The 26,801-nt window shown below is 40.0% G+C and overlaps 1 protein-coding gene across 3 annotated transcripts in view; it reads left to right on the forward strand.

Annotated features, from left to right (window-relative positions):
- THADA (THADA armadillo repeat containing) overlaps nt 1-26,801 on the forward strand; it is a 328,815-nt gene that overhangs the window by 137,230 nt on the left and 164,784 nt on the right. For all 3 annotated transcript variants that reach the window (XM_069583453.1, XM_069583452.1, XM_069583454.1), the window contains 2 exons: nt 3,350-3,439; nt 4,656-4,787. In XM_069583453.1, coding sequence (XP_069439554.1) covers nt 3,350-3,439; nt 4,656-4,787 — 222 coding nt within the window. The remainder of the gene's footprint in view (nt 1-3,349; nt 3,440-4,655; nt 4,788-26,801) is intronic.

Below are 26,801 nucleotides of genomic sequence, written 5' to 3' on the forward strand. Positions count from 1 at the left end.
CCTCCTGTGTCTCAGCAAACCTGAATACAAGGTCAGAATTCTCCTTTAAACATAATTTTGGTTTTTCTTAAACGTTGGCAGATGCACAAATGATGCTTCTGTCTCTTTCACCACCAAGCAGGGACACAGTAATTTTAACAGAATATTTTTTTTAAAGATTTAGTCGAAACACACCAGGCTATTAAGAACAAAACAGTTAGTTAAAAGATTCACCAAATAGTTAACTTTGAATAATGTACCTTCTTCATAAAGCCTCCAAGATAAACTGGTTGGTAAATGTTTGCTAAAGTAACTGAATGAGGTAATTTGCTTTCGTTCCATTAAAACAATGACTTTAGGGAATTCCCTGATGGTCCGGTGGTTAGGACTTGGTGCTCTGTTTGCTGAGGACCTGGATTCAGTCTCTGTAGGGGAACTAAGATCCCACAAGCTGTGGGGCATGGCAAAAAAAAAAAAAAAAAGACTTTAATTTTAGAATAGTAGCTCTTCAGCCCTTGTCCCTGGCACTATTGTGGTCAGCGGGGCCAGTTATTTATCAAGGCAGTTTCTAGATGATGGTGATAACAAGCGTATGGTCTGCTTAAGTGAGAATGTTTATCTTTGTTACTCCCCCAAGAGATACCAGGCTGCTAGAGATTAGTGACTGATTCCTTGAGAAGATACGTCCTCCAGGCTTTGTTGCGTAGATGGAGATGTTCTGTGTGGGCAGATAGTACTCAGGTATCCCAGTACTGAACTCCTAAAGAGTTTTACCTTTAAATGACTCCACTAAAACCGGAAACTGATACTCTTAACCATTTTGCTTGGAGATGGTAAAGAATGTGACATAGCCTGCAAGGGAATTGGTTTGTCTTCCCTCAGTAAAACATTGACCTTGCAAAACCCAGGTTTGCATTTTTAGCTAAAATTTTATACATGTCATCCTTTGTAACAGCAAGAGACTGGTAACAACCAAAAGCCCTAACCATTAGGGATTAAGTCACACGTAACTGTAATATGGTTTACTCTGCAGTCATTAAATGGAAAGAAATAGATCAGGGTGCCTGATACTGAATGATTTTGTAGATAAAGTTTTGATGAAAAAAATCAAGGTGCACAACAGTATATGTAATATTCATATTTGTTGATGGAAAAAAGTCAAACGAAAAGTGTGTACCAGAATTCACTGAGTTTTTTAAAGTATTTTTTTAATGCTTTCTCAGCCAAGATACTTTTGCTTAGTTTTCTATGAGGAGAGGCACTGGGCAGTCTGTTCCTTTTAACATTTACTAATTTTTTCCATAAAAATATGTAAGTATAAAGGAAATGAGCTTTCTTTACATAAAATTCCCAATAAATGTTCGATAAATCTATAATTTGAAATGAGTAAGGACTTCAAAAAATTTTTATTTTACTGAATATGAAATAGTTATAAAAAGAAATTTATAAAGTTGTGGTAAGGTTTAAAAAGTTTGCAACAGATGTAGAAGAAAAACTTAAGATACCAAGCGGGGAAGAAAGAGGGTGGGATGAGTTGGGAGAATGGGATTGACATTTATACACGACTATGTATAAAATAGAGAATTAATAAGAACCTACTATATAGCATAGGGAACTTTACTCAGTGCTCTTTGGTGACCTAAATTGGAAGAAAATCTGAAAAAGAGGGAATATAGGTATACTTGTAACTGATTCACTTTACAGCAAAACCTAACAGAAGATTGTAAAGCAATTATACTGTGATAAATTTTTTTTAAAGTATGCAATAAATAAAAGTAATCACTCTTCTCCAGAGTCATGAGAATGGCTAAAATGGAAAAAAAAGACAACAGGAAATGTTGAAAAGGATTTAGACCTACTAGAATGCTTGCTTACTGTTGTTGAGAGCATAAAATGTTATAATTATTTTGGAAAACCATCAGTTTTCTAAAATATTAAACTTCAGTTTTATTCTCAGATATTTAGCTAAGAAAAATTAAAATATATGTCCACAAAAAACCTTGTCCAAGAATATTTATAGCAGCTTTATTCATGAAAACAAACAAATGGAAACAGTCTGTGTCTGTCAAGAGAAGAATGGGTAAACAGACGTGTATATTCATGCAGTAGAATACAAAGCCACAAAAAGAATCAAACTATTGACACATTGAATGATGTGAATGGATATCATAAGTTTTATGCTGAGTGGAAAAAAGGCAGACCCAAAAAGTAAAGTAATGCATTATTACATTTATGTGAAATTCTGGCATAGACGAAACCAAATCGTGTTGATAGAAATCAAATCGTGGTTGCCTTGGGGATTCAGAGCTGACTGGAAAAGGGGTGAAAGAGAACTTTCTAGAATGATGGAAATCTCCTCAGGCTTCACAGAGGTGGATTACGTGAGTGTATGCATTTATGAAAATTGACCAAATGGTATACTTAAGATCTGAGCATTTCACTGTGTGTAAAATATGCTTCAGTTTTCGAAAAATGGTATTTGGGTCTTTATTAATAGGAGAATGTATCTCAAGTTGATAAAAGGGGCAGGTTGGGAATATGAATGTCACCCCTTCAGAGCAGCTCCTTCATAGTTTTGGAGACACAGTGTTTAACCAAGTGCCATGTTTAGCTTGGGCTTTTTTGTCGATTGTACAGTTGGAAGAACTATTTCCGGAATCTTGTCAGAGTGCAGGGAGCAGTGTTTGTAAAGAGGGAGAAGATAATCCTCGCAAATTGATGCTCCAGAACCTTACACGCCATGTCTTCTGATGATCATGCTCCAGTCAGTGGGTCTCAACTGGGAACTTTTCTTTTCCTCTCAGGGTGCATTTGGCAGTGTCCAAAGATATCTTTGGTTGTCAGTTGGTGTGGGGAGGGCTGTTGTGCTACTGGCATATCATGGGTAGAAGCTATGGAGGCTGCTAAACCTTCTACACTGCACAGGATAGCCCCCCACAACAAGGAGCTATCTCATCCAAAATGTCACGGATGCCAACTTGGAGAAACCTTGTTTTACATTGTGCTTATTACTGAAGCTGAATCAGTCTCAGTCAACCAGGTGCTGATCATATTCATGGTCCAAATCAATTGTGGAAATTTGGCATTTTCACAAATTGCACATTTCTTCCCTGTCAGAATTTAATATTAAAGACCTCTAAGTATATGTAATCTTAAATTTTGAGGTAAACTTCCTTGTGTTAAGAGCATTTCCAGAATCCGAAAGAATTAAATTCTTCAGATTTTAAGTTTTGTTCTTAACTTTATTTCGTTAAATATTCAAATAACTGATCTTAGTGGATGTTCTTTAAAAAAAATGAATAAATAAAAAGGCTTTATCAATTCAGAGGAAATAAATGATAATAATTTATCTCCTTTTCTACCTCCACAGAATGACAGGGAGCGAATTTTTCTCTCGTTTCCCTGAACTCTATCCCTTTCTTCTCAAACAGTTGGAAACCGTGGCCAATACTGTGGACAGGTAAGAGAATAGGGTGGGCCAAAGTGGAATCAAGGATGTGAATTACTTTGAGATTTTTCCCTCCAGGCAGCAGTTTTTAATCAGCTCTTTCCTGGTAACATAGATGGATATTTAAAAAAAAAACAAACCTGCTTCTTTATTACATCGCATTGCCTGATGCTCTGTAGCAGATTTGTACCTGAAAAGTTGTATAAAATCAGGTTTTTAGATTTTATTTTACATTTTTACAAATCCTGTTTTTAAAGTTTTTGATGTTTTATAGGAATTAGATTTTTAGAAGCATAGTATGATTTCTTCTAAGAATCATTTTCCTCCCCTTACGTTTGAGAGCCTGTGTGTTTACACATTGAGTTTGCTTTAACACACACCTGTCATTTTTTTTTTTTTTTAATCACTGGTCTATTGCAGCTGGCTCACCTGGTCATGTATGGTCAGAAATGATACTGTTCTACTTGAGTGAAGATGGCCAACAGCCCTGGAAACACAAAATAAAGCTAATAAGAGGGCTTCCATTCTAATCAGGGCAGATTAAAATCAAAGTTCACTGTTGTCCTTTCCATCACAATCTGTGTCTGGTAGTGGAATTGTTAGTATGGACATCTTAGAGCATGGGCCATTTTATTCTTTCAGCAGTTTTTGTACTCGGCATGAATTTATACCAATTGTCTGTAATGAGAAAATAAAATCGCATCAATGAATTTTTACTTCTGTTTATGATACATTTCCTCACATTAGTAATTTGTGCAGACAGGCTTTTCTGGCCCTGGTAAGCGACTGTTCACGCTTTCTTAAGTACATTTGGATGTTGAAAGTTTCACATTTCATACTCTGGAACAGGCATCTCTCTACTGTCGGAACAGCTCAAATCAAAACAGAAAACTCTAATTATCAAATAATACGCTTTGAGAAGAGAATCGTGTGCAAAAGCCCAGTCTGCGGCTTTGCCAGTAGTTCTTCCTTATTTGCACAGTAAGAAGACACGAAGTAAGTGGAGGAAAGACATGCAAAAAAGGACAATTATCCCTGATCATAGAGTCTTACTTTGTATATTGGGTTGGCCAAAAAGTTCCTTCAAGTTTTCCATAAGATGGTATGAAAAACCCAAACATACTTTTTGGCCAACTCAATATGCAATTATTTAATGAGAAAAATGTTTGAAGACAGTGCTCCGCCTCAAGTGTTAAACCTTTTATGTACAATACTTTTTTTTTTTCAGTGATACGGGAGAACTAAACCGACATCCCAGCATGTTTCTCTTACTTTTGGTGTTGGGGAGACTCTACCCTTCCCCCATGGATGGCACTTGTTCCGCTCTCAGCATGGCACCTTTTATTCCCTTCATTATGAGGTAGTGTATGCTGCGTGCAAATAATGGGAGTGGCATGGGCTGTATGGGGCTATTTAGTCCTGTTTCTATTTCAGAAATTATAGTTTTTAGGTTTGTTTTTTAACGTTGGGAGGGTCCTTGTGAAGGTGGGGGCCTGAAATTACTGCCATTGCCTCCAACTGGCCTCCAGTTTTTTCAGATTACAGGTTTAGGAGCTCCTATCTACTGTTTAAGAAGTGTTCCTTGGGAGTCCTGCCTGCTAATGGGCATGTGGTATTGATAGGAGATACCCCCTTTTGATAAATATAGCCTTATCCCTGTGTGGAGCCTGGTCAGCACAGGGCAGGCTCGGTTCTGGCATACACCCCTATCCCTGGACTTAAGGGGACACCTGGCTCTTCACTCTGGAGTTGGCATCTAAATGGCAGTGCTGTGTAGCATGTGTTTACTTCCCACTCATCTCTTCTTTAAAGCTTGGAGTGTCTGAGAAAAAGACATGCATAAAGAATATACATGGAATCAAATGATAATAGGCATTTCTACTTCTATAGCCTATTACCACGTCCTCTTTTCATTTGTTTTGAGGCACTTGCCAGCTGCTACTTTCCTTTTTTTTTTTTTTACCATATGTACTCTCTTACTGCTAAATAAACATATATTTCCATTGATGGAGTGTAAAAACATAAAGGTAAATGTTTCTTGATACATAGATAACATAAAAGCCCATTCAAAATTAATATGCAATGAGATGGAAACTATTATAGTTTACACTCAATGTGATGACATTTGCCAGCTTCTGATCACCCTTTTTGTTTTGGATCAAAGGCCTCAATAAATAGGCCTCTGGGAAGTGCTGAAATTTGCTTATGAGATATTTCTGAAGTCCTGTCATCTTAGTTACCGTTTTACCTTTTTGCTTCCCTCTTGACAAAACAGCATCTTCATTTTTATATATCTGCCAAAAAATTGAAATAGATTTAGAGCAGAAGGATAAAATATAACCAACTCAAGAGAGTGTACTTGTTATTTATGTGGTGTCCTGGGTTCCACTTCCTGGTTTCACAGAGCTGACTGATGCACTTTAATGTGAGAAACCATTAAACACGAGATTCTGGTGTGTGATTGCTGTAGCCATTTGTTTGCACCAAGCCCTGGCTGTGGCTGTGTTATCTTTGATCACAGAGATGACTCACTCAGATTGGTTTTTGTTTCCTGATACACAGAGTTACCAGCCTCCCATATCCAGCATTTGGTGATTCATTTGAGGAATTTGGGTCATAAATTTTACTTTCAGGAGCATTTAAAAATTATACTTTCACATATAACTGGAAAGAGCTAAAAAATATTTCAGAAAGTTGATGGGGGGTGGGGGAGGCCCATATATAGAATGACAGTGTACATTAAAAACAAAGATAGGCTTTAGAACTTCATCATCCTGTGTTGAAAACATTTAGTTTGTGGAAGCTTATCATCAGTCAGTCTGACATGTGTTACATCCTAGAAACCAGAAGTTACTACTTTGAAAGTATCCTTCCTGTTATTTATTAGTTTACGTATAAACAGAATGCTTATGCTACTACACCTATATTCAGAGCACTTTGAAATGTAAACATATCACTTGAGGTGGGGGTCTCATAAATTGTGATTAAGTAGGCCTGGGGTGTGACCTGAGTTTCTGCATTTCCCACAAACTTCCAGGCAATATTGATGCTGCTGGCCTGCCAGTCACACTTTGAGTAGCAAGATTCAATTTGAGAACTTAAGCAAGATCAGAACCACACAGAGAGAGATGATTTTAATAAACTATACAGTAGTAGGGTCATACTTGGAACTTGGTTAGACTATTCAGGAGGTTTATTAGAAGTAGCTTTTGATCCAGGAATGTGGAGAACAGCAAGAAAGCATTCTGAGCAGAGAAGTCAGTAAGGAGTAGACCAACCTTTGAGGAGCCTCCACTGTTGGCCGGGCACCGAACTGGGCATTTTTCATATAGAGACACTGAGAGAAAGTGTTACACCCCTCTTTACCTGTTGAGGAAACTGAGGTTCAGAGAGCAAGGCAGTTTATAGAGTTGGAAGATGAAACCCAGACTGCAGGGCTTATCAAGAGTGAAGGGTATTCTCTTTCAATTACAGCAAAACATCCAGCTCCCTTTTGTATATAGTATAGAGTTGTAGCTACACTGAGCAGGTCCAAGGGCCCTGAAATTTATGCAACTAGGAGCCGTTCGGAGCCTACATCCAGTCAGTAAATCTCAGTGCAGGCTGAAGTCACAGTGTGGAAGTTGTGCCCCGCTAGCAGTGCGATCTGTTTCTGACCTCACTCTTCCAAGGGTGGCAGTGGCTTGCTTGGGGGCAACCTTTCTCTCAGACTCGCATCTGTGGGATCATTGCTTGGGGTAATGGGTCCATCTATGGTCCAGGATAAAAGATAGTGAGAAGATTCCAATTTTAAAGTTAGAAAACCCAGTTTGCAGTTTCATCAACCTACTGCCGGGACAACCTTGTACTACTCTAAAATGTTCACATCCCATTGGGGAGATGAACTATAAACAGATTTTTAAAAAGTGAATTTGGTAAAACTGAACACATTTGATTTATTGGTAAATTACTTCTGAGAAAATTATTCATGAAGAAAGTAAAAGATTGATCAGAAAACCTGCCAGTCCAGGTGGTATTTGTGGTTCTAATCATGGTAGAGATTGGGCTGCGTTGACTTAGGATAAGCCAAATAGGTGGCTCTATGCACACAAGTGGATGGGCAGTGTTTTATTTTTGTTGCATTGCTAATATTAATTCACGTTCTTGGAAGAGATCTTATCAGGCTTTCAGATACTCTCAGTTAAGCTGAAGAGAAATTTTTCAGCTAGTGGAAATATTACAAAGGTTGCTCTAACTGTGCTAAAATGAATCAGTTGTACAATGAGAAGATTAAAAGTTCGAATGACAACTTTTTATTTCCCTTTGAATTTACATTTACTTACCTGCCATTTCCTTCCTCTCTATGAGGTGTTAGTATTACTTGTATCTTTGTCCCTCATTCCACATTTGGGAATCTAAGCTTATGTCTCTGTTAACTTAAATCTTAGAAATTTCTGGTTTGGCTCTTCCGCAGTTATGCGCGTGTGCAGCTACGAGTTGTTGCATCATCTTGGATCAGAAATGATCATGTTAATTCCAGTGTCTTGTTTACAAGGTTTTCTTTTAAAACAAGAATCCAGTATATTTTATGTCCCCAATGGTGTGCTGGATCCAGATCTTTTCCATGCAAAAATGATAACTTCAACTTAAGGCCATTCACCCTTTAGTTCAGAATCCACAAAAGCAGAGTGACTCCTGCTTTAAAAGGGATCCCAACTAGCTCCCTGAATACAGTTCGTTTGAGCCAACTTGTCTGGGGCTTTCTAGAGACCAAAATATCTCTGGATATATACCTTGGAATTTCACAAGCAAGTTTCGAGTTTGAATCAATGAGCAGTAGGAAACCAAGTATGCCCCAAACCTAGATGATAGAGCATGGGGTCCTGAACAGAACCAAGGCCCTGGACTCAAGAGACTTGGTTCTTACTAAGCACTGCCACTATTCACTAGCTGTGACTCTTGAACAAGGCTCTGTACCCTCCCTGGACCAGTGTGGCACCTGTGTGTGTGAGGTAGAAAGTGTCTTCTGTTGCAGAGAACTGAGGTCTCAGCATCAGACTCATTGCACTAATCTCCAGTGGGAGAAATACCCCCATTGCCTTCTATTTGCTCTGGGATGCTTTTAAAAGGATCTCCCACCCTCCCCTTTTTGACTTATTTTCATGGCAAATGACTTTCAGTATATTCTTCCCCAACTTGTTTCAATCATTTTTCACTTAAGGTAAATTTTCAGTGAAATCTGCTTTTCTTTTTCTGAAAAATTTTGAGGTACAAATAACCATACAATCTTAATTAAACACGTGGCAGTGGAAATCACCCATAGCAACCTATGCAGTGGAAATTTTTTTAGTTGCGATATTAAAACATCTAGTCAACAACCAAAACAAAAATGGAAAAATATGCATTTTATGTATTTTAAAAATATTTCATGGAACCTTTTTTCACTGTACCAGTCTTAGAAAGGAGGGGTTGGGAGTACAAAAACTAAGATGTAGGCCTCTTAAGCCAGTGATATTGGGAAATAACAGTGACTCTTGTTTTCTTTTCCTTGAAAGTTGCATAATGCAAGGATTATCACTTTACTCCTTACCCATGTTATGAAGTTGAAAGATCTTATTTGCCATAGTACAGAGTTGGGGTTTTTACAGTAGACCATAGGTGGCTTCCACCTTTATTTGTGATTATAATACTAGGAACTTTCCTCTGAGGCTGTACATTTCTATCTGTTATGTCTTCCCAGAATCCTTGTAGATAAGTAGAAGGCAGGTTTTGCTTTATAGAGAGAGAAATGAGACAGAAGGCTGCTGAGACACTGCTGGGAAAGAAGACATACCCACCTCCCTTTTTCTCTACCCTGGCTCCTAATCCTCTCTCCCCCTGAACAGCTCTACCATTAATTTAAACCTCTTCTCTTGTTATTCATCATTATCGTATTTTATTATAATGTATATGCTCAATGCTTATTCCCTCCAAATAAATTGTAATCTCTTTCCATGGAGAAGCAGCTGTGGATTTTATGGGTTTGTTTTTCCTTTTTGGTACCTTTTTCTGCCTAGCCCCAGTTTGATGTCTCAGAGACGGAATTATTAACCGCAAAATGAAACTTTGATACAGGACATTTTGTGTCTTAGCAGATCTGTGTATCTATGAAGTACTTACGGGACTCCTAGTCCTACAATATTGGAGCCACATTTTATATCCCACTGGTTACTGGTTATGTGGAAAGGAGGCTCAGCCCGTTTTGGGGTTTGTCCTTACCCTTGAGGAATCTTGTGTTCTAATGGGAGCTCTGACATTTGCTTTTGTCTTGACTTCCCCTCTCTGACCCTCGGTTTCCTTTTCTGTCAACTGAAGGACACTGTGCTGTGTGCCCATTCCCTTCGGTCGTGTCTGACTCTTGGTGACACTGTGGGCTGTAGCTTGCCAGGCTCCTCTGTGCACGGGATTCTCCGTGCACGGGATTCTCCAGGCAAGAACAGTGGAGTGGGGTGCCACGCCCTCCTCCGTGGGGTCTTCCCAACCCAGGCATCAAACCGGTCATGGTCTCCTTTGGCCTTCTAAGCCTATGACCTGAGACCTGCCTGGACTCTGAACGCCTCCTCCATGACTGCTGTCCAGTCAAGAGATCTGGAGGCCCACCTTGCAACTACCCTGCTGTAGGCTTTAGAGTGAAATGAGAGGAGCCTGGATTGGCAAGAGGAGAGGGAGGTTGAAGAATTGTACACAAGCCAAAATGTGTGGGAGAAAGCCTCCCAGATTAACGTGGGGTGAATAGGGGGCCCCTAAGTGCTTCAGGCTGTCAGTCTGTATAATGGGGACAACCCTGACTGTAAAATAGCAGATAAAAGCCCCTTTGTTTGCTTGTTAAGAAAAATTCTAGAGAGAGGAAGGGGTTGATAGTATAGTGGTGATAGAAAGAGGACAGATTTTTTTTTTTTTTTAACTCCTGCTTTAATTTTGTCTCTACCAGTAAACTGGAAGGAAGGCCCTGAAGCCAGATGTAGGTGAGGTAACAGAAAAAGAATACTGTCTCTTCTGGATAAAGGCAAACCCATGGACCCAGATAACTTATAGCTTTGGGTACAGGTTAGCCTAGAACCAAGTCAATAATCCAGGAGGTGTGTGGAATGAGAATGTTATCCTCCAAGCTTGCAGAAAGATTTCAGAAGAGAGAGAAAGGCATATTTTTATCAGTGACCAAACACTTGTGTTGATATTGGTTGTTTCAGACTAGACCATCCGATGTGCGACTTGCGAGTACTTCATACTCTATTTGCTGAGAGCTAGTAAGGATTCCCAAAGAATTAGTCATGCCTGAGTCACCTCATTGTTTCGATGGGATGACGAGTCTGATAGATGAGGACAGTGCTGCTTTATTCAGCATTTGAATTACTTAAAATGAAGACAGACTAGACTGTGTGCTTATTAGGTTTTCATACAACTATCATTGGTGATGGACTCACATTTAAAACAGTCTTTTAGCATAGGAGTGACAAACAAATTCAGGCTCGTAGCCGTTGCCTTTCTGAAGCATGGAAGGGAGGGGATGAAATTAAGGAAGTTATACTAGAAGTTTGTTTTGTTTGTGATGTGTTCTTAAGCTGGGTTTTGGGCAATTGGTTGTCATGTTATTCTCTAGGCACGGTTTTTTATTGGATGTATCTGGTGTCAAAATCACAGTTGAAAAATCTGATTTCACAGTAGCCTTGGAAAACTGGTTTGATGGACTGAGACTATTAAGATAACATTTAATAGAGATCTGTTTCAGGTTCTGATTTTTTTTTTAAGTCAAAATTACACATATATAGAATGAGAGCTCTTGGCTTCATAGCAGCTTTTATGAAAAAATCTTGGGGACTGGGTTTTCCTAGTGAGCCCTGAGGAAGCATATAACACAGTTGCTAATTCTAGGTAGTGACGGCTGTAATCCCCCTGAACTCTTCTGGTTAGACTAAACCCGCATCATTCTGCTATAATGTTACTGTGCTCTGGGCTTCCCATTTTGGGAGGGTCACTGATAAACTAATATTTATCCAGAGGAGGGTGACCAAGATGAGAAGGAAGCCAAAACATCTGGAAATAGTTAGACTGGAGAAGACTAGTTAGAGGCAACATGGTAATGGCCTTTGTGTAGCTGAGAGGCCACCATGTGGCAGAAGGCACATAATTTCTGTTTTGTGCTGACAATGGGAAAGTAGGAGACGGATTTCAGACTTTAATAGAAGGAAGAATTTTGTGAAAGTTTGCATTCTGCGTCAAGAGAACCAGCAGATTTCCATAAGACTGAGCTGGTCATTGAAAGTCCTCAAGGAAAACTGATCACATGTTGTGTGTATTTTGAAAGGATTTCTGCAATGCATCTGAGGTTGGGTGGATGACCAGCAAGGCATCTTTTTGAGGTGTCTTATTTATTTCAGAACAGCTGAACAACCCAGCCGTAGATTCTAAATGTGCAGTGAAATGATAAACCTGCCTTTAAACCTGCAACACATTTTTTATTTGTACGTTTTTTATCCATGGGTTCTTCCATCAACCAGTTGGGGTGTCATTCTTGGCATGGCCCACGGGTCATGGTGGTCTCCTGAATAGTGCCCTCCAGCAGTTAATCCAATTAATTTAGCTTCTAAGTCACTTCTATAACTTTGTTCTGGATAGTTCTGAAAACATTTTTTTTGGCCTATGGGATGTTATGTCTGAAAAGGATTCCTTATTAATTTAATTATCTTTTTTGTGTATGTGGTTGTATATTTTCTCCATTCCAGATGCTGACCTAAGCCACATTTGTTTTCTGACAAGTACAAGGAACATCTGAGTCTTGAAGAAAAGTCAGAGATACTTTTCTGAAGAGTGATTAAAATAGATAACTCTTTATTGTTCAAATTTCCTGAATAATCTTCTTCAGATTGAGATGGCTGTAAAGAGAATAAGGAAGTTACAGATCCTAGCCCATTACTAGTAAAAATATTGAGAGTAAGGGCTTTTGGGTTCTGTTACTATAGCATTTCCTCCTGCTGGCCAGCCTAGAGGTTCGGGACTCCACCCCTCCCTTCAGTTCAGTTCAGTTCATTCTCTCAGTCGTGCCCAACTCTTTGCAACCCCATGAATTGCAACACGCCAGGCCTCCCTGTCTATCACCAACTCCCAGAGTTCACTCAAACTCATGTCCATCGAGTCAGTGATGCCATCCAGCCATCTCATCCTCTGTCATCCCCTTCTCCTCCTGCCCCCAATCCTTCCCAGCATCAGGGTCTTTTCCAATGAGTCAACTCTTCGCATCAGGTGGCCAAAGTATTGGAGTTACAGCTTCAGCATCAGTCCTTCCATGAACACCCAGGACTGATCTCCTTTAGGATGGACTGGTTGGATCTCCTTGCAGTCCAAGGGACTCTCAAGAGCCTTCTCCAACACCACAGTTCAAAAGCATCAATTCTTTGGCACTCAGCCTTCTTCATAGTCCAACTCTCACATCCATATGTGACCACTGGAAAAACCATAGCCTTGACTAGACGGACCTTTGTTGGCAAAGTAATGTCTCTGCTTTTTAATATGCCATCTAGGTTGGTCATAACTTTCCTTCCAAGGGGTAAGCATCTTTTAATTTCATGGCTGCAATCACCACCTGCAGTGATTTTGGAGCCCCAAAAAACAAAGTCTGCCACTGTTTCCACTGTTTCCCCATCTATTTCCCATGAAGTGATGGGACCAGATATCATCATGATCTTAGTTTTCTGAATGCTGAGCTTTAAGTCAACTTTTTCACTCTCCTCTTTCACTTTCACCAAGAGGCTTTTGAGTTCCTCTTCACTTTCTGCCATAAGGGTGGTGTCATCTGCATATCTGAGGTTATTGATATTTCTCCCGGCAATCTTGATTCCAGCTTGTGCTTCTTCCAGCCCAGCATTTCTCATGATGTACTCTGCATAGAAGTTAAATAAGCAGGGTGACAATATACAGCCTTGATGTACTCCTTTCCCAATTTGGAACCAGTCTGTTGTTCCATGTCCAGTTCTAACTGTTGCTTCCTGACCTGCATATAGATTTCTCAAGAGGCAGGTCAAGTGGTCTGGTATTCTCATCTCTTTCAGAATTTTCCATAGTTTGTTGTGATCCACACAGTCAAAGGCTTTGACATAGTCAATGAAGCAGAAATGGATGTTTTTTTTTTAACTCTGTTGCTTTTTCGATGATCGATCGGATGTTGGCAATTTGAACTCTGGTTCCTCTGCCTCTTCTAAAACCAGCTTGAACATCTGGAAGTTCACGGTTCACGTATTGCTGAAGCCTGGCTTGGAGAATTTTGAGCATTACTTCACTAGTGTGTGAGATGAGTGCAATTGTGCAGTAGTTTGAGCATTCTTTGCCATTGCCTTTCTTTGGGATTGGAATGAAAACTGACCTTTTCCAGTCCTATGGCCACTGCTCTGTTTTCCAAATTTGCTGGCATATTAAGTGAGCACTTTCACAGCATCATCTTTCAGGATTTGAAATAGCCCAGCTGGATTCCATCACCTCCACTAGCTTTGTTCATAGTGATGCTTCCTAAGGCCCACTTGACTTCACATTCCAGGATGTCTGGCTCTAGGTGAGTGATCACACCATCATGATTATCTGGGTCGTGAAGATCTTTTTTGTACAGTTCTTCTGTGTATTCTTACTGCTAAATTCCATGAACCTTAGAGGACGGGATTAAAGGTTAGGAGTTTTCCCTGTACCATCCTGATCTGTTAACAATGGTCTGGTGAAAAAAGGCACCTGCCATCCCATTAATGTGTAGAAACCCTGATTCTGGTTTCAGTGATGTGACTCCAGGCCAGGCTTTGAGCAGGACTGTCGAGGGGCAGATGTCTGTCCACTCAGGGCTTTCTTGAGGGCTCATGCTCCCCTTTGCCTGTAAGCCAAACTTGTGCCCACTCTCTCCTTTCACACAGACATGTAAGTGACCCCAGTCGTTACCTTCCTTGAGGCTATATGTTGTATTATACAGACATACGTTTTGAATTAAAGCAGTGAATCTAGGTAATGGAATGTGGAGCCTTATATAAGGGAGGACCTAAAAGCAGAGTTGGAAGGTGGTTTCCTGTTGCTGGTGAAATCCCAGTTTGGGCAGCTATCTACTTGGTCTCCTTTTGACCATGGCCCTGCCTAGCTAGTGCTTGATTTGGAGGGCTTTTGGTGTGTGTGTGGTTTTTTTTTTTTTTTTGCTCATGGCCTTCTGAATTTCCAGATTCCACCCAGGGGTAGCTGAGGTTCAGTGTGTGGAATGAAATCATATTTTCTGTATTGTGCGGCGCTTTTGCAGAGAGTTCTGGCATAAAAAGATACTCTGTCATCTGTCACCGATTTTTGTCTCTCAGTTCCTAGAGAGGGGCCTGGCCAACTTCTCTCTCTGGTGCCAGATCTCTTTAAGACCATTTTTTAAATATGTTTTTGAGCAAAAGGAATGAGGAGTTCACCTCTTGTGGAATGCATTGACAAAGCAAGCTAGAAAAACAAAACTTGTAAGGACCAGCTTTTCTGCAGCATTATCTGTTACTTCAACAGGCCAGTTCAGGTCATGTTAGAACAAGTGATTTGATCTGCAAACAGCCTCATTCTTAGGTGAAATTTCTGACAATGATGATAATCCATGGCCTATTGATGCCATTCACTCTCAAACTTAGAACCCAATCAGTTAATAGATTAACCAGGTAGTTGTTAAACATCCATTGTATACCTAGCTAGCATGAGGTCCTGGGTAAGATGCGAAGAAGAGGAAAAAGGTCTTCATTCTTCAAGAACTTAAGATCTAGCTAGTGAGACAAAACCCACGCTTGTGAACCTGACCTGTCATACTGCGTGTGTGTGTGTGAGCACATGCATGCGTGCGTGCTCAGTCATGTCTGACTCTTTGTGACCCCATGGACTGTCGCCCACTAGGCACCTCTGTCCATGGAATTCTCCAGACAAGAATACTGAAGTGGACAGCCATTCCCCTCTCCAGGGGATCTTCCTGATCCAGGAACCCCTGTCCCCTGAGTATCCTGCATTGGCAGGCAGATTCTTTACCACTGGGCCAGCTGGGAAGCCTATGAAACACTTAACTATGTGGCAGGTACACTAAGGATTGAGGGCCTATAAGCAAGAGGGGAGCACCAGTGGGTTGGAGCAATTCAGGAGGCTTTCCCTAGTAGCACAACAAGAAAAGAACGCAGGAATTCAGTGTGCCATCGGAGGGACTTTTAGAAATCTCCCAGGCAGATTAGCAGCTCTTACGAGAGGAGAAGAAAGTCATGCTGTCCATTCTGTAGACAGTGAGATCCAACAAGGGGAAGGTTGTGACAGAGTTTTATGATTCATAACTTGGAATTTATCATAACGAGCTTTGCGTTGCTTGAATCATGGGTGACCCAGGAAATTCACAAAATAAATGGTTTGCTACTTAACAGGAGAAACCATCCGCAGTGAATCTTTGGCAACTTTAATTATGAACAGTATTTTCTCTAGGTGTTCCATTTCCAGGTCTCCTGAAAATAATGAATAGTAATGGGTAAATTAATACAAATATAGTAATATTTAAATTGTAAAACATTTTAATCACGTTTTCCCTTAAGGAGCCTTTATTTCCTGAGTCTTAATTATTGTCTCAAAAATTACAGCCAAGGTGCTCAGCAGGCATTTTTAATGCTGAATTGAAGATTTGAGAGGACCAAGCCCCAAATGCCAACTAATTGGAAGTCATCTTCTCCTATATGGTAGGGAACATTTTAGGATCAAAACTGTAGGTTTTTCTCCTTAGGTAGAAAAGTCTGAATTAGGGAATAGAGGATGAAGGTAAAGAGGAATTATAGCAGGCTCAAAATGAGCACAAGGAGAATGAACGATATGCCGTGTTTTGATTATCTTTCTCTGATTGAAGCAGTGTTTTCCCCTCCCTCTCCTCTGGACCTTGACCCATACCAGTCTATTGATAATTTTCTTGTTTTAATCAAGTTGCAGTAGTCACATCAGCTGCACCAGATACATTCCCCCTCACATCCCTTGACTTTCCCCTTGTGTCTTCTTTCCTCACTCACCTTGAGCATTCAGAGTCCCGACTTCTTGTCTTGACCCTCCTCCACACAGCAACAAGGGCTTGCTTTGTCACCATTTATTCTTCTTTCACTTTCTTTCATAAGTGCTCTTCATCTCCTGGTTGTCCAGCCATTGCATGTATTTGCTGAGGGCCTCCTTTGTGTCGTTGCCCAAACCCAAGCCCCCTACTTTCATCAGCTCTTCTTTACAAGAGAAAATGGAATAGTCCATCAGGCATGGACTCTCTCCATGGAGACACCCGCTTTACCTACCACCATAGTTCTTTCTCTTGTTTTACAGCCAGGCTCTTGGAAAAGGCTGTCTGTGTTTACAGTCTCCGTTTCCTCCCCCTCTTATTCATTCCTTAAATCACTGCAGCCCGGATGCTTCTTCCACAACTTCCCTGAAGCTTCACTGACAAAGGTAAAATAGGAGTGACCTCTTCATTACAAAAGCCACTGGATGTTTTTCAGTCTTTGTCTTTCTGGATCTTTCTCTGGTATTTGACACTCTTGTGCACGGGCTTTTCAAGATGCTCTGCCTCTGTGGCCTTCCTTGGCCTTTGTTTCTTCCTCCTCCTTTAGGGCCCCTTCCTCACGCTGCCTCCCAAATGCTGGTGCACCTCTTTATCCTGTTGTCCACTCTTTTCTTTGTTCACTTTACCTGCGTGGTACTTCTCGGGCTGGCAACTCACATATGTTGATGAGTCAGTCCTAGATCTAGAATGTGTATGAAATCATAGACTCAGCTTTCTGTTGGACAGCTCCTTCTGAATGTCCGTAGATATTGAAAAGTTAGCAGTTTCCCCCAGGGAGTTCCTCTGCACACTGAGGTTTGAACAGCCATCTCTTAGGGCCTAGCACAGTGTCCACACATTCCCTCTGGCTAGCTGAAGTCAGAAGACTTCTTTGAAAGGAAACAGAACTCAGGATATTATGGAGTAGCCTTCCAGTATTATTGACTGTGTTCATATGAACTCAATAACAAAGGAAAGTTGGTTTAAAAAGTCATTGACTTTTGATATCCCACCAGTAAGTTTGAAATGGTCTGCTTTTTTCCTTACGCTGATGGTCATCAGTTTGAGGTAGCAAGTGGCAGCTGTTGGTAACTTCCTTTGGAAATGAAAAAGTTAAGGCCCAAAGGAGTGAGCAGAATGTGTTCACAGTCAAAAACTGATTCATTAAGGAGTCAGGGATTGATCTATTTATTTGTTTACTCAGCTGTAAGCATCGACTATGTGTCTGGCATGGTAAAGGGGAGCATCAGAAAGATAAGAGTTTTGGTAAAATGAGATGAGCCTTGTGCTGTGTGGCCTCTTTGTCCCTGTCATCTGTGCTCTAATTTTTTCCATATAACTAGTGATACATGATAATAATTAGCAGATGTTTACTATGAGCTAAACACTGAATGCATACCAACTCATTTAATCATCATGACAGCACTCTGAGGTCCCTAACATTATTATTCCCATCCTACAGAGAGGGTAAGTTGGGCAGTGGGAAGTTTAGAAATGTGCCCTAGGTCAGGGTGCCCAACCCCCAGGCCACAAACCAGTACGTTCCATGGCCTATTAAAAACCGGACTGCAGGAGGTGAGTGGCAGGTGAGCGAGTGAAGCTTCATCTGTATTTACAGCCACTCTCCATTGCTCATGTTACCGCCTGAGCTCCGCCTACTGTCAGATCAGTGGCAGCATTAGATTCTCATAAGAGCGCAAGCCCGACTGTGCTTGAATCATCCTGAAACCACCACCCCACCCCCGCCCCAGTCCATGGAAAAATGGTCTTCCACGAAACTGGTCCCTGGTACCAAAAACGCTGGAGACCGCTGCTCTAGGTCATATTGCTCTGAAGTGCTGCTACTGCTGCTGCTAAGTCACTTCAGTCGTGTCTGACTCTGTGTGACCCCATAGATGGTAGCCTACCAGGCTCCCCTGTCCCTGGAGGCTCGTATTTATTTGAACCAAGCAGTATGGCTCCAGAACCTGTGCTCTTTGCCACTCCCTTAACTATGCTGGCACTTAATACTACAGTTCACTCTTTTGTTCCTCTGTTTACAATGCTCCATCTGTGGGGTGTCACAAGCTAGTTCTCAACATGCCAAAATTAACTTGCCATTAAATAACAAACAATTGGACTTTGCTTTCTTGAGAGATCTCTCCTCTGAGCTCCTTGGCATTGCTCTAGCAGTGTTCTCTTCTTCTAGTCTAAAATCAGTAGAAAAGGAGGAAAAACTTGTTAAGCCCAAGTGATTGTGACAGGTTGCTGAATAAAACTGACTCAATTGAATTTCTGAGATTCTTGAGAAACACTGAGAATTTCTTACAAAAGAAATTGTCCTTATAATAGGGAATCGAGGGTCATTGCACAGTTATAAGTGTCTTAGCAAAGGAAAAATGTGTCTTGAGGCTAAGAAGCATAAAATCTTCATGAGATTATGTATGGGTGGTTCTTAGGCATACTTTTAAAATAATTAGAACATATATTTTCCATCTGACTTTACCTAAGTTTTTACTTTTAAAACTTAACATAATTTAAAAAATCTTAAGGATTGTTGAAAGAATAAGAAAAAAAAAATACTAACAAGCGTTTATATAAAGAAGTTGAAGTTTACAATATACTTTCATACACGGAACCTTACTAGATCATCCTCCTTTTACTCTCTTAGAAAATAGTCTCATAAAGATATCAATATATGTTGAAATTTTTAAAAATTGCCAATGTTTTCTTATGTGGTAATCCTACACTTGAAAAGGAGCCTTAAAAGGCAAGTTGGAATCAGTGAAGTGTTCAAATTACGGAATATTATAAAATGAAAGTTTCATTACTCCAAATGGTACATAGTAAATTTAGGGAACTGCTTTCTAATGGGTAGGCAACAGTAGCATCTGGTTAACGTATTAGTTGACATGCCACACCGTGAAGCCTCTGAGTCTGATTGAAATCCCCCTTTGTTCATCAGTTTTGTATTTTTCATGTGCAAAGTACCACTTCCTTTCTTCACCAACCGAAGGTTACTTGCCAAACCTGCTGAAGGGCACACTGAGAGTGGGATGTGTGAGATGTGCCCGGTGACTTGTGTCCTGTTTTGTTTTGCATCAGGGAAAATTCCTGGTTTGGGAGATTTATGTCCTGGCCACCAGTCCCCAAGAGATGGCCACATTTGTCCCAATTTTCAATGAAACTCTCAGTCCCAGAGGTAAACTTCAGCTCAGCCTCAGTCTGAATAATCGCAAAATCAAAATTAGTCAGACCCACGTGAATGAGATTTTCTGTTTGGCCTATACAGTGTCCAGAGCATTAGCAACATGTCTATTTGTATGAAGGGTTAGGCTGTGTCATTAAGCCTGCTCCTTTTTGATAATTGTGATCATACAGGATCATCTGTTTTGATAGAGACTGTGGAAATATATCTGGGTAGCCAAGGAAAATCTGGCTTGTTACTAAAGGATGTGTCACACCAACGAGAAAATAATTTACAAAGCAGTGTGTAAAAAATATTTTCAAACACTGAACAAGTGAGTCTCTTAAGCTATCCTTTTGCGTGATGGGTGAGTAGTGCTAGTTTGTTTTTTGCTTGACTGATTATTCATTTTTTTTCCCCCAGAAGAATCTCTTTTTCCTGTGAAGCCAGAGTTTAAGGCTCAGCTTCTTTTCAGCTTGGATAAAATGAAAAGTAAAATTCTTCTGTTACTAATGGTAACCTACGTAAGTCTTGTGAAGAGAAACTTAAGAAATGTTTTCTAGCTGAGCTTCAGTGCCATATAATTAATAAATTCAGTCACTTCTTACCCCTCCCCTTTTATTTTCTGCATGATTTAAGACATCAGAATTTAATTCATAGCCAGAATGAAAGCTGGACTTAGGAAAAACTTGAAAAGACTAGAGAGGGATTTGCTTTCTGTTGCATGGTTGAACACGTCCCTAAAGTAGCAGCTTTAGAATGTTGTGTCCTGCTAGAATTCCCCGAAGAGCACCGGCCAGCAGAGTGGTCTCCTAATGCCCTCCCACTGGTCTGCACCGCTGGGGACTGTCCTGAGGGCCCAGGATCTGAACCGAGGGGGCTTCCCAGGATTGCGCCACCACCTAACAGAAGGGCGCTGGTCTCACTGGGCAGTCTGTGCTCTGGTTCATCAGCCCCAGGCTGTGGGTTTTGGAGTTGGCCAGCCACCCTGGCTCGACCTTGGATAAATATTCCCAGGTTCTATGTAGGAGGGGAACTTCAAAGCCCTGTTTTTCCCGAGTCCTTCCACAACCAATCCACAGCATGTTATGAGGTCTGAGTGGAGTGGCCGTGTTTGGAGGGGTTAGGGAACATGTTCTGCTCCTAATTAATATGTACACCCGTACTCACACAGAGAGCCAGATTTTAACCCACTTTAATTCACCCAGACCAGCTTCACCCCCAGTGTAGCTGAAACCTGTATGGAATGATTTGAGAGCAGTGCCTTTTACCCACCCAGTTTTCTCAGACACCTCTTCCCTTTTGAGCTGAATCTTGAAGTTTTACAGGTAGTCTTTTATTCATTAAATATATGGGTTTTGTGCTCAGTCACTCAGTCATTTCCGACTCTTTGTGACCCCATAGACTGTAGCCTCCCAGGCTCTGCTGTCCATGGGATTTTTCAGGCAAGAATACTGGAGTAGGTTGCCATTTCCTTCTCCAGGGAATCTTCCTGATCCAGAGATCAAACCCACGTTTCCTGCATGGCAGGCAGATTCTTTACCTGCTGAGCTATTGGAGAAGCTCTAATCCCTTCTAAAATGGACATCTCATAGTGAGATATAACACTTTAAGGTATTATTGGTCATTTAAACCATAGAATAAATTATAATGTTCAAGTTTCTTTGATTTTGACAGGAAGAGACATCGGTTGGGTGCACTGTTAGAGCTGGGATAAGGCCAGTGGCGGCCATAGGGTGTAGAACCTGGGGCAAAAACAGATTGCACTTTGCCTGGGTGGGGACCACAGTGGCTTCTTCCCCATCAGAACTCGCTGCCGTGCATTTCCTGAAACAGGGCATCCTATTTTCTATTTATGTCTCCTTGCTGGCAGGGAAAGACTTGGAGTTCTTTCTACAGCTTTGACTCTTCCTCACCCCTTCTAGTTGTGGTTCCATTTCCATTCCAAGATGAAAGCTCATCTCTGTCCCCTCCCAGAATAATTCCAGGCAGCAGAACACAGTGAATCCTTCCAGATAAAAGACCTGCTGATAAGATACCAGATTGTTATCAAAGAAGCAAAGTGAGGGGAGTCCCTGCCATTAATTACCTACTTAGAGCTTTGTTTATGTCCTGTTCATTTGGAGGCATGTTTTCCTTGGACAGTTTCTTGTCTGTATTCTGAACTGCAGGCTGATGTTTGTAAGAATATCAAAGGTCAGGGAATAGTGAGTTCCTTATATTCTGAAAGGTTTAATGGCAAGGAAGAGAATATCAGAGTTTCTATCTTCCACCTGGAAGGAAATGGATGAATGCTTGGTTTGGGTGGTTCTTTCCTCACCTCAAGCAAACAAATCCTAATGTGTTGAATGAACTCTGATTTTGTATACTTATTCAAGAGGTTACCTGGAAATAGAATGACATCTGTCTCTGCGAAGCCATGAATATTAACTAGTGAATGCCTGGATATCTAGATACTGAAGCAAGAGTCTAAAATGCTCTAACATTGCTTGGTGAATGTGCTTAATGCTGCTGAACGGATGTGTAAGTTTTGAGCCAGCCCATATTTGGGGGTCTCTTGCCTCCTGAGATGGTCCACACTCTGTGGGATTTGTTTCTCCCAAGTCCATTTTCACCTTTTGAGATGGACCACATTCTGTCTGTGGAATGTGTATCTCTCTAAATAAATCTATTTCTTACCTTAAAGAAAAAAAAAAAGAAGAATGTGTAAGTTGTATATTATGTAGATTTTTGTTGCTTTTGTTGTTGTTTAATGACTCGGTTGTGTCCAACTCTTTGTGACCCCATGGCCTGTAGCCCACCAGGTTCCTCTGTCCATGGGATTCCCCAGGCTAGCATACTGGAGTGGGTTGTCATTTCCTTTTCCAGAGGATCTTCCTGACACAGGGATTGAACCCATGTCTCCTGCATTGACAGGCAGTTTCCATACTGCCGAGCCACCAAGGAAGGCCCCCGTGTATATTTTACCACAGTATAAATGAGTGAATGAATGAATGATACTTGCTTCCTAGGAGCTCCAGTACTTTGGACACAGATGGAAATATCATAGCTTAAGAACCGTGTGACTAAAGCACAGAGAACCTTAAAGAACACAAGATGAAGAGACTGTTTTGCTGACATCATAGGGACATATTGGCAACTCTGCAATTGGAAAAGAGCCCTGTCTTGAAAATGATTGATTCTAAACCACTCTAGACACCCTCCTTCCACAAATGTAACAAAAGAAGGGAATGGGGTCTCTCGGTGGCCAGAATAATAGCATCTATTGCTCAGATTCTCAAATAGTGGCATTGAAATGCACAGTGGCCAGAAGTAGTGTTAAGTTAATGTCATCTGCAAAGCTCCTTGAGTGGCCAAGCATGTATTTCTTCACCAAATCAGACTCAATCCTGACCTTATATTTTCCTGTTAGGCTGTGTTGGCCCAACTAATTTTTGCTGTAAGACTGACTCTTGACCAGTGATTCAACCAGTTCTTTTAGCTTCACTGGTCATGGTGATTCTTTTGGAGGACTAGACTCTTCTCTTTTAAAAATTTTTTAGTTTTATTTTTGCTAAACCAAGAAACTTCTCTAACATTGCAAACATGTTACCTGGTGATATAACTGCAGTGTGATTTCAGCATGGAAAAAGAAAGTATGAAAACAGCTCTATTGCAAGTCAGGAAACTTTTTTTGTTAAGCCCGAAAGCCCTGAACTCAAAATTCTGACTAAAAGGTGATGCTTTTTTCCTGTGTGTGAGAGAAAGAGTGCTTATTCTTACAGTCTTTTGAAGGTAGTTGTGAACATTCACCATGGTTTCAGCAATACATTTCTTTGTATTTAAATTTAGTACTTTCCTGAAAAAAAGTGAGAACCTATAGGAATTTAGGGAGAAACTAAGGTAAATTTAAAATATCAATGCTCACTTTGCATGAATCCAGTAAAAACATGCCCTGACATTCTCATACATAAGACAAATTTGAATTCAAAAAAGAAAAAGTTTTCTTTCAGGAAATAAAGATTTCACCAGAGTAACATGGATAGATAGAGCAGTATGTTGTGAAAAGTGCATCTTAGAAACCTCCACTTTAAAAAATAAGATTCTTTACTTTCTTCTTGACTAATGATTTTGTCAGATTAATCATTTGAATAGTAAATGAAATACTTGGAAGTATGTAAGGGAGTGGAGAACTTTTCTTCTGTCCCTTGTACGAACTGATGATACCGATGATAAACTAAATGATTCCAAATTTCACCAATTTATTGAGGATCCAAATACTAGCATTTGTACCCTAAGCCATAGAAATCTACTGAGAAAATCATGAAAATGAACGGAAGTGATCTAATTGTTTCATTTTCCTTTGAAATGTTGTTTGCATTAAATCTTGGCACCCAGAAGTTAAACAGTATTGAATTTCACACATAGCACCGTATTTTTAATCTTAGGTTGAAGGTTATGTCCATGGCATAATTGAAGAGTGATTCATACAGTTTGCACTTTTTTTTTAATGGCCAAGGAGGGAAATTGGGGAGTAAGGTGATACTGAATTGATGCTAAATTTATGAATTGAATTCAAATGGGAATAAAGAACAGCACTTAATGATTTTATTTCTTTTTATATTCATTTGTCTACCCTTTGTAAAGATTCTCTTGCATGTTCCTTATGCTTTGAATGCAATATAAAAATATCTTTGGGCCACTAAAAGTAGCAGTGGATATTAGCAGTGATTTTTCTCCTAGTCAGTATATCAAGTTGCGTCACATGGACATATTGGAGGATGTGACCAGACTTCTTTATTAACATGGTCCCCATCTTAAAATACAATTACCATGAAATTAATGTATTAAGCCTTAGTCACAACCTTAGTCTTAAGGAAAGACTTAAAGGTAATGTGACTCTGCTTATAATTAGTAAGCTTATTAAATGCTGGAAGGCTTCAACCACATTGTAATGTACCTTGCTTCTGAACAAAGATAACATCACCACTGAAACTGTATACTTGTAACACTAGTATTTTTTTCATTAGTGGTAGAGTATGTGGGTATGTGTGTTTATAATCTATTTTGTTTCATCTTCAAATTTTGCACAGCAGTTTCCATTGTGCATTCACTGGGACTATGTTAAATAATAGTACACTAATTTGGTTTCTGTTTGTTCAGAATTCAGCATGATACAAATAGGGATGAGTTGAAAATTAACCTTTTCACTATGGAATAAACAAATTATCAAAATAAGCACATGCACAAAAAAAGATACTAGAAATCAGGTTCAATCTACTCAAGATGGAGGATAAATCTGTTTGACCTTAACCACATGAAAAATTCTAATGCTAAATGCAGTACTTATTAAAGCTGGCCCGTTCTGCCATTGTGTGGCAGAACGGTGTGGATTGTCAAGTATATGTAAGAGTTATTATAAAATTGTATTTCTTTTAGTATTTGTTATTGTTGTTCCATCCTATGGTGGTAAAAATGCTTTATAGTTGGGGCATGCTGGTTTTTTTAACTACCCTGGTCTCTGGAGTCAGTCAAACCTGACTTTGAACCCTGGCTTGTCTGTTCACTTCTTTTCTGAGCTTGGTCAAATCACTTACTGTCTCTGAGCCTGTCCTAGAAGAGCACATGGAAGACTTGGAATACTGGTCCTGAAAAAAGTTTCTCATTCTTACTCAGTTTATTGTTAGGATTTAAGTATTTATTGATTTGATTCTTTAAGAGAGCACAAGGAGTGGGCCATTCTTGTCATAAAAGTTCAAAGTAAATATCTGGGCTTGTTTAATATGAAGAAGAGAAGATTTGGGATGTTTTGGAGATGTGACTGGTAGCTGAGATGGGGGAACAAGATAGGGTGTGTAACTTGACTTTTCTAATATATGTGAAATGTTATCCTTAAAAAAAAAATAGCATTATTGAAGTATAAGATAAACTGCACATGTTGAAAGTATACAATTTGGTAAGTTTATTCATCCATGACATCATCCCCAGTGTCAAGATGGTAATCATATCTAGCACTCACAGAAGTTTCCCTGTATCCCTCTGTAGCCTTCTCCAACAATCCCAGCCTGCCTCACCTGGCAACAGCTGTTCTATATCACTGTATATTAATTTGCATTTTCTAGAATTTATATAAGTGGAGTCATATATTATGTATTTTATTTGTCTGACTTTTTCACTCAGCATAATAATTTTGAGATTAACCCATGTCATTACACATATAAGGAGTTTGTTCCTTTCTGTCACAGAATAGTATCCCATTGTACAGCTGTACCATGATTTACTTACATACCTGTTGAGGGACGTTTTTGCTGTGTCTAGTTTTGACTACTACAAATAAAGTTGCCAGAAATATTCATATGCAAGTTTTTATATGGACATATGCTTTTGTTTTTCTTAGAGTAGACATCCAGAAATGGAATGAGTGGGTTGTGGAAAATGGTGTACATGTAACCTTTTAAGAAATTGCCGAATTATTTTCCAAAGTGATTGTATCACTTTACCTTTCCACCAGCAGAGGATGAGTTCCACTGGTTCCACATGCTGCTCAACACTTTGTGTGCTCGGTCTTCTTAATTCTAGACATTGAGCACCTTTACATGCGTTTCTTTGCTATCCATATATATTCTTTGCTAAAGTCTTGGTTCAAAGTTTGACCCCTTTTTTTTGTTGTTGTTGGTTGGTTTGATTTCTTCTCATTCAGGCTGTATTTTGGGCACAAGTCAAAAGATTATTCTTTTAGGTATAAATTCATTTGTTTCCCTGGCATGTGGAACCAGAAAAACAAAATTAAGTTGCAACAAGAAAAGAGTGTAATTATCCTTAAGGAAGTACTTTTTGACTGTGAAATGAATGTGGGCACTGGGGCAACCAAAGGAGGGTGTAAAACTTTCCCTGAAAGTGTTTAAAGATAGGGCTGGCAGTGGTCTGCTTGAATGCTGTAGGGAGGCTGATGTGTGACTCAGTTTACCTAATTTCTGTCTTCATTTGAGATAAGAATCTTTCCAGGGGCAGACCTCTTACTAACATCTCAATATTCTGTGCTCGTTTGTGCTATTTTTCCAGGTCAAAAAAGTAAAATTTCTTGGAACTTTTCAAAACTTTCCATGTACTTCGTGGTTTTAAAAAAATTCACTCTTTCTGATTTTAGCTTAAAGTGATGCTGTGAAACCTGAGGAGGGTCATTC

This window comes from Ovis canadensis, chromosome 3 (assembly GCF_042477335.2).
Source record: "Ovis canadensis isolate MfBH-ARS-UI-01 breed Bighorn chromosome 3, ARS-UI_OviCan_v2, whole genome shotgun sequence".
NCBI lineage: Eukaryota > Metazoa > Chordata > Mammalia > Artiodactyla > Bovidae > Ovis > Ovis canadensis.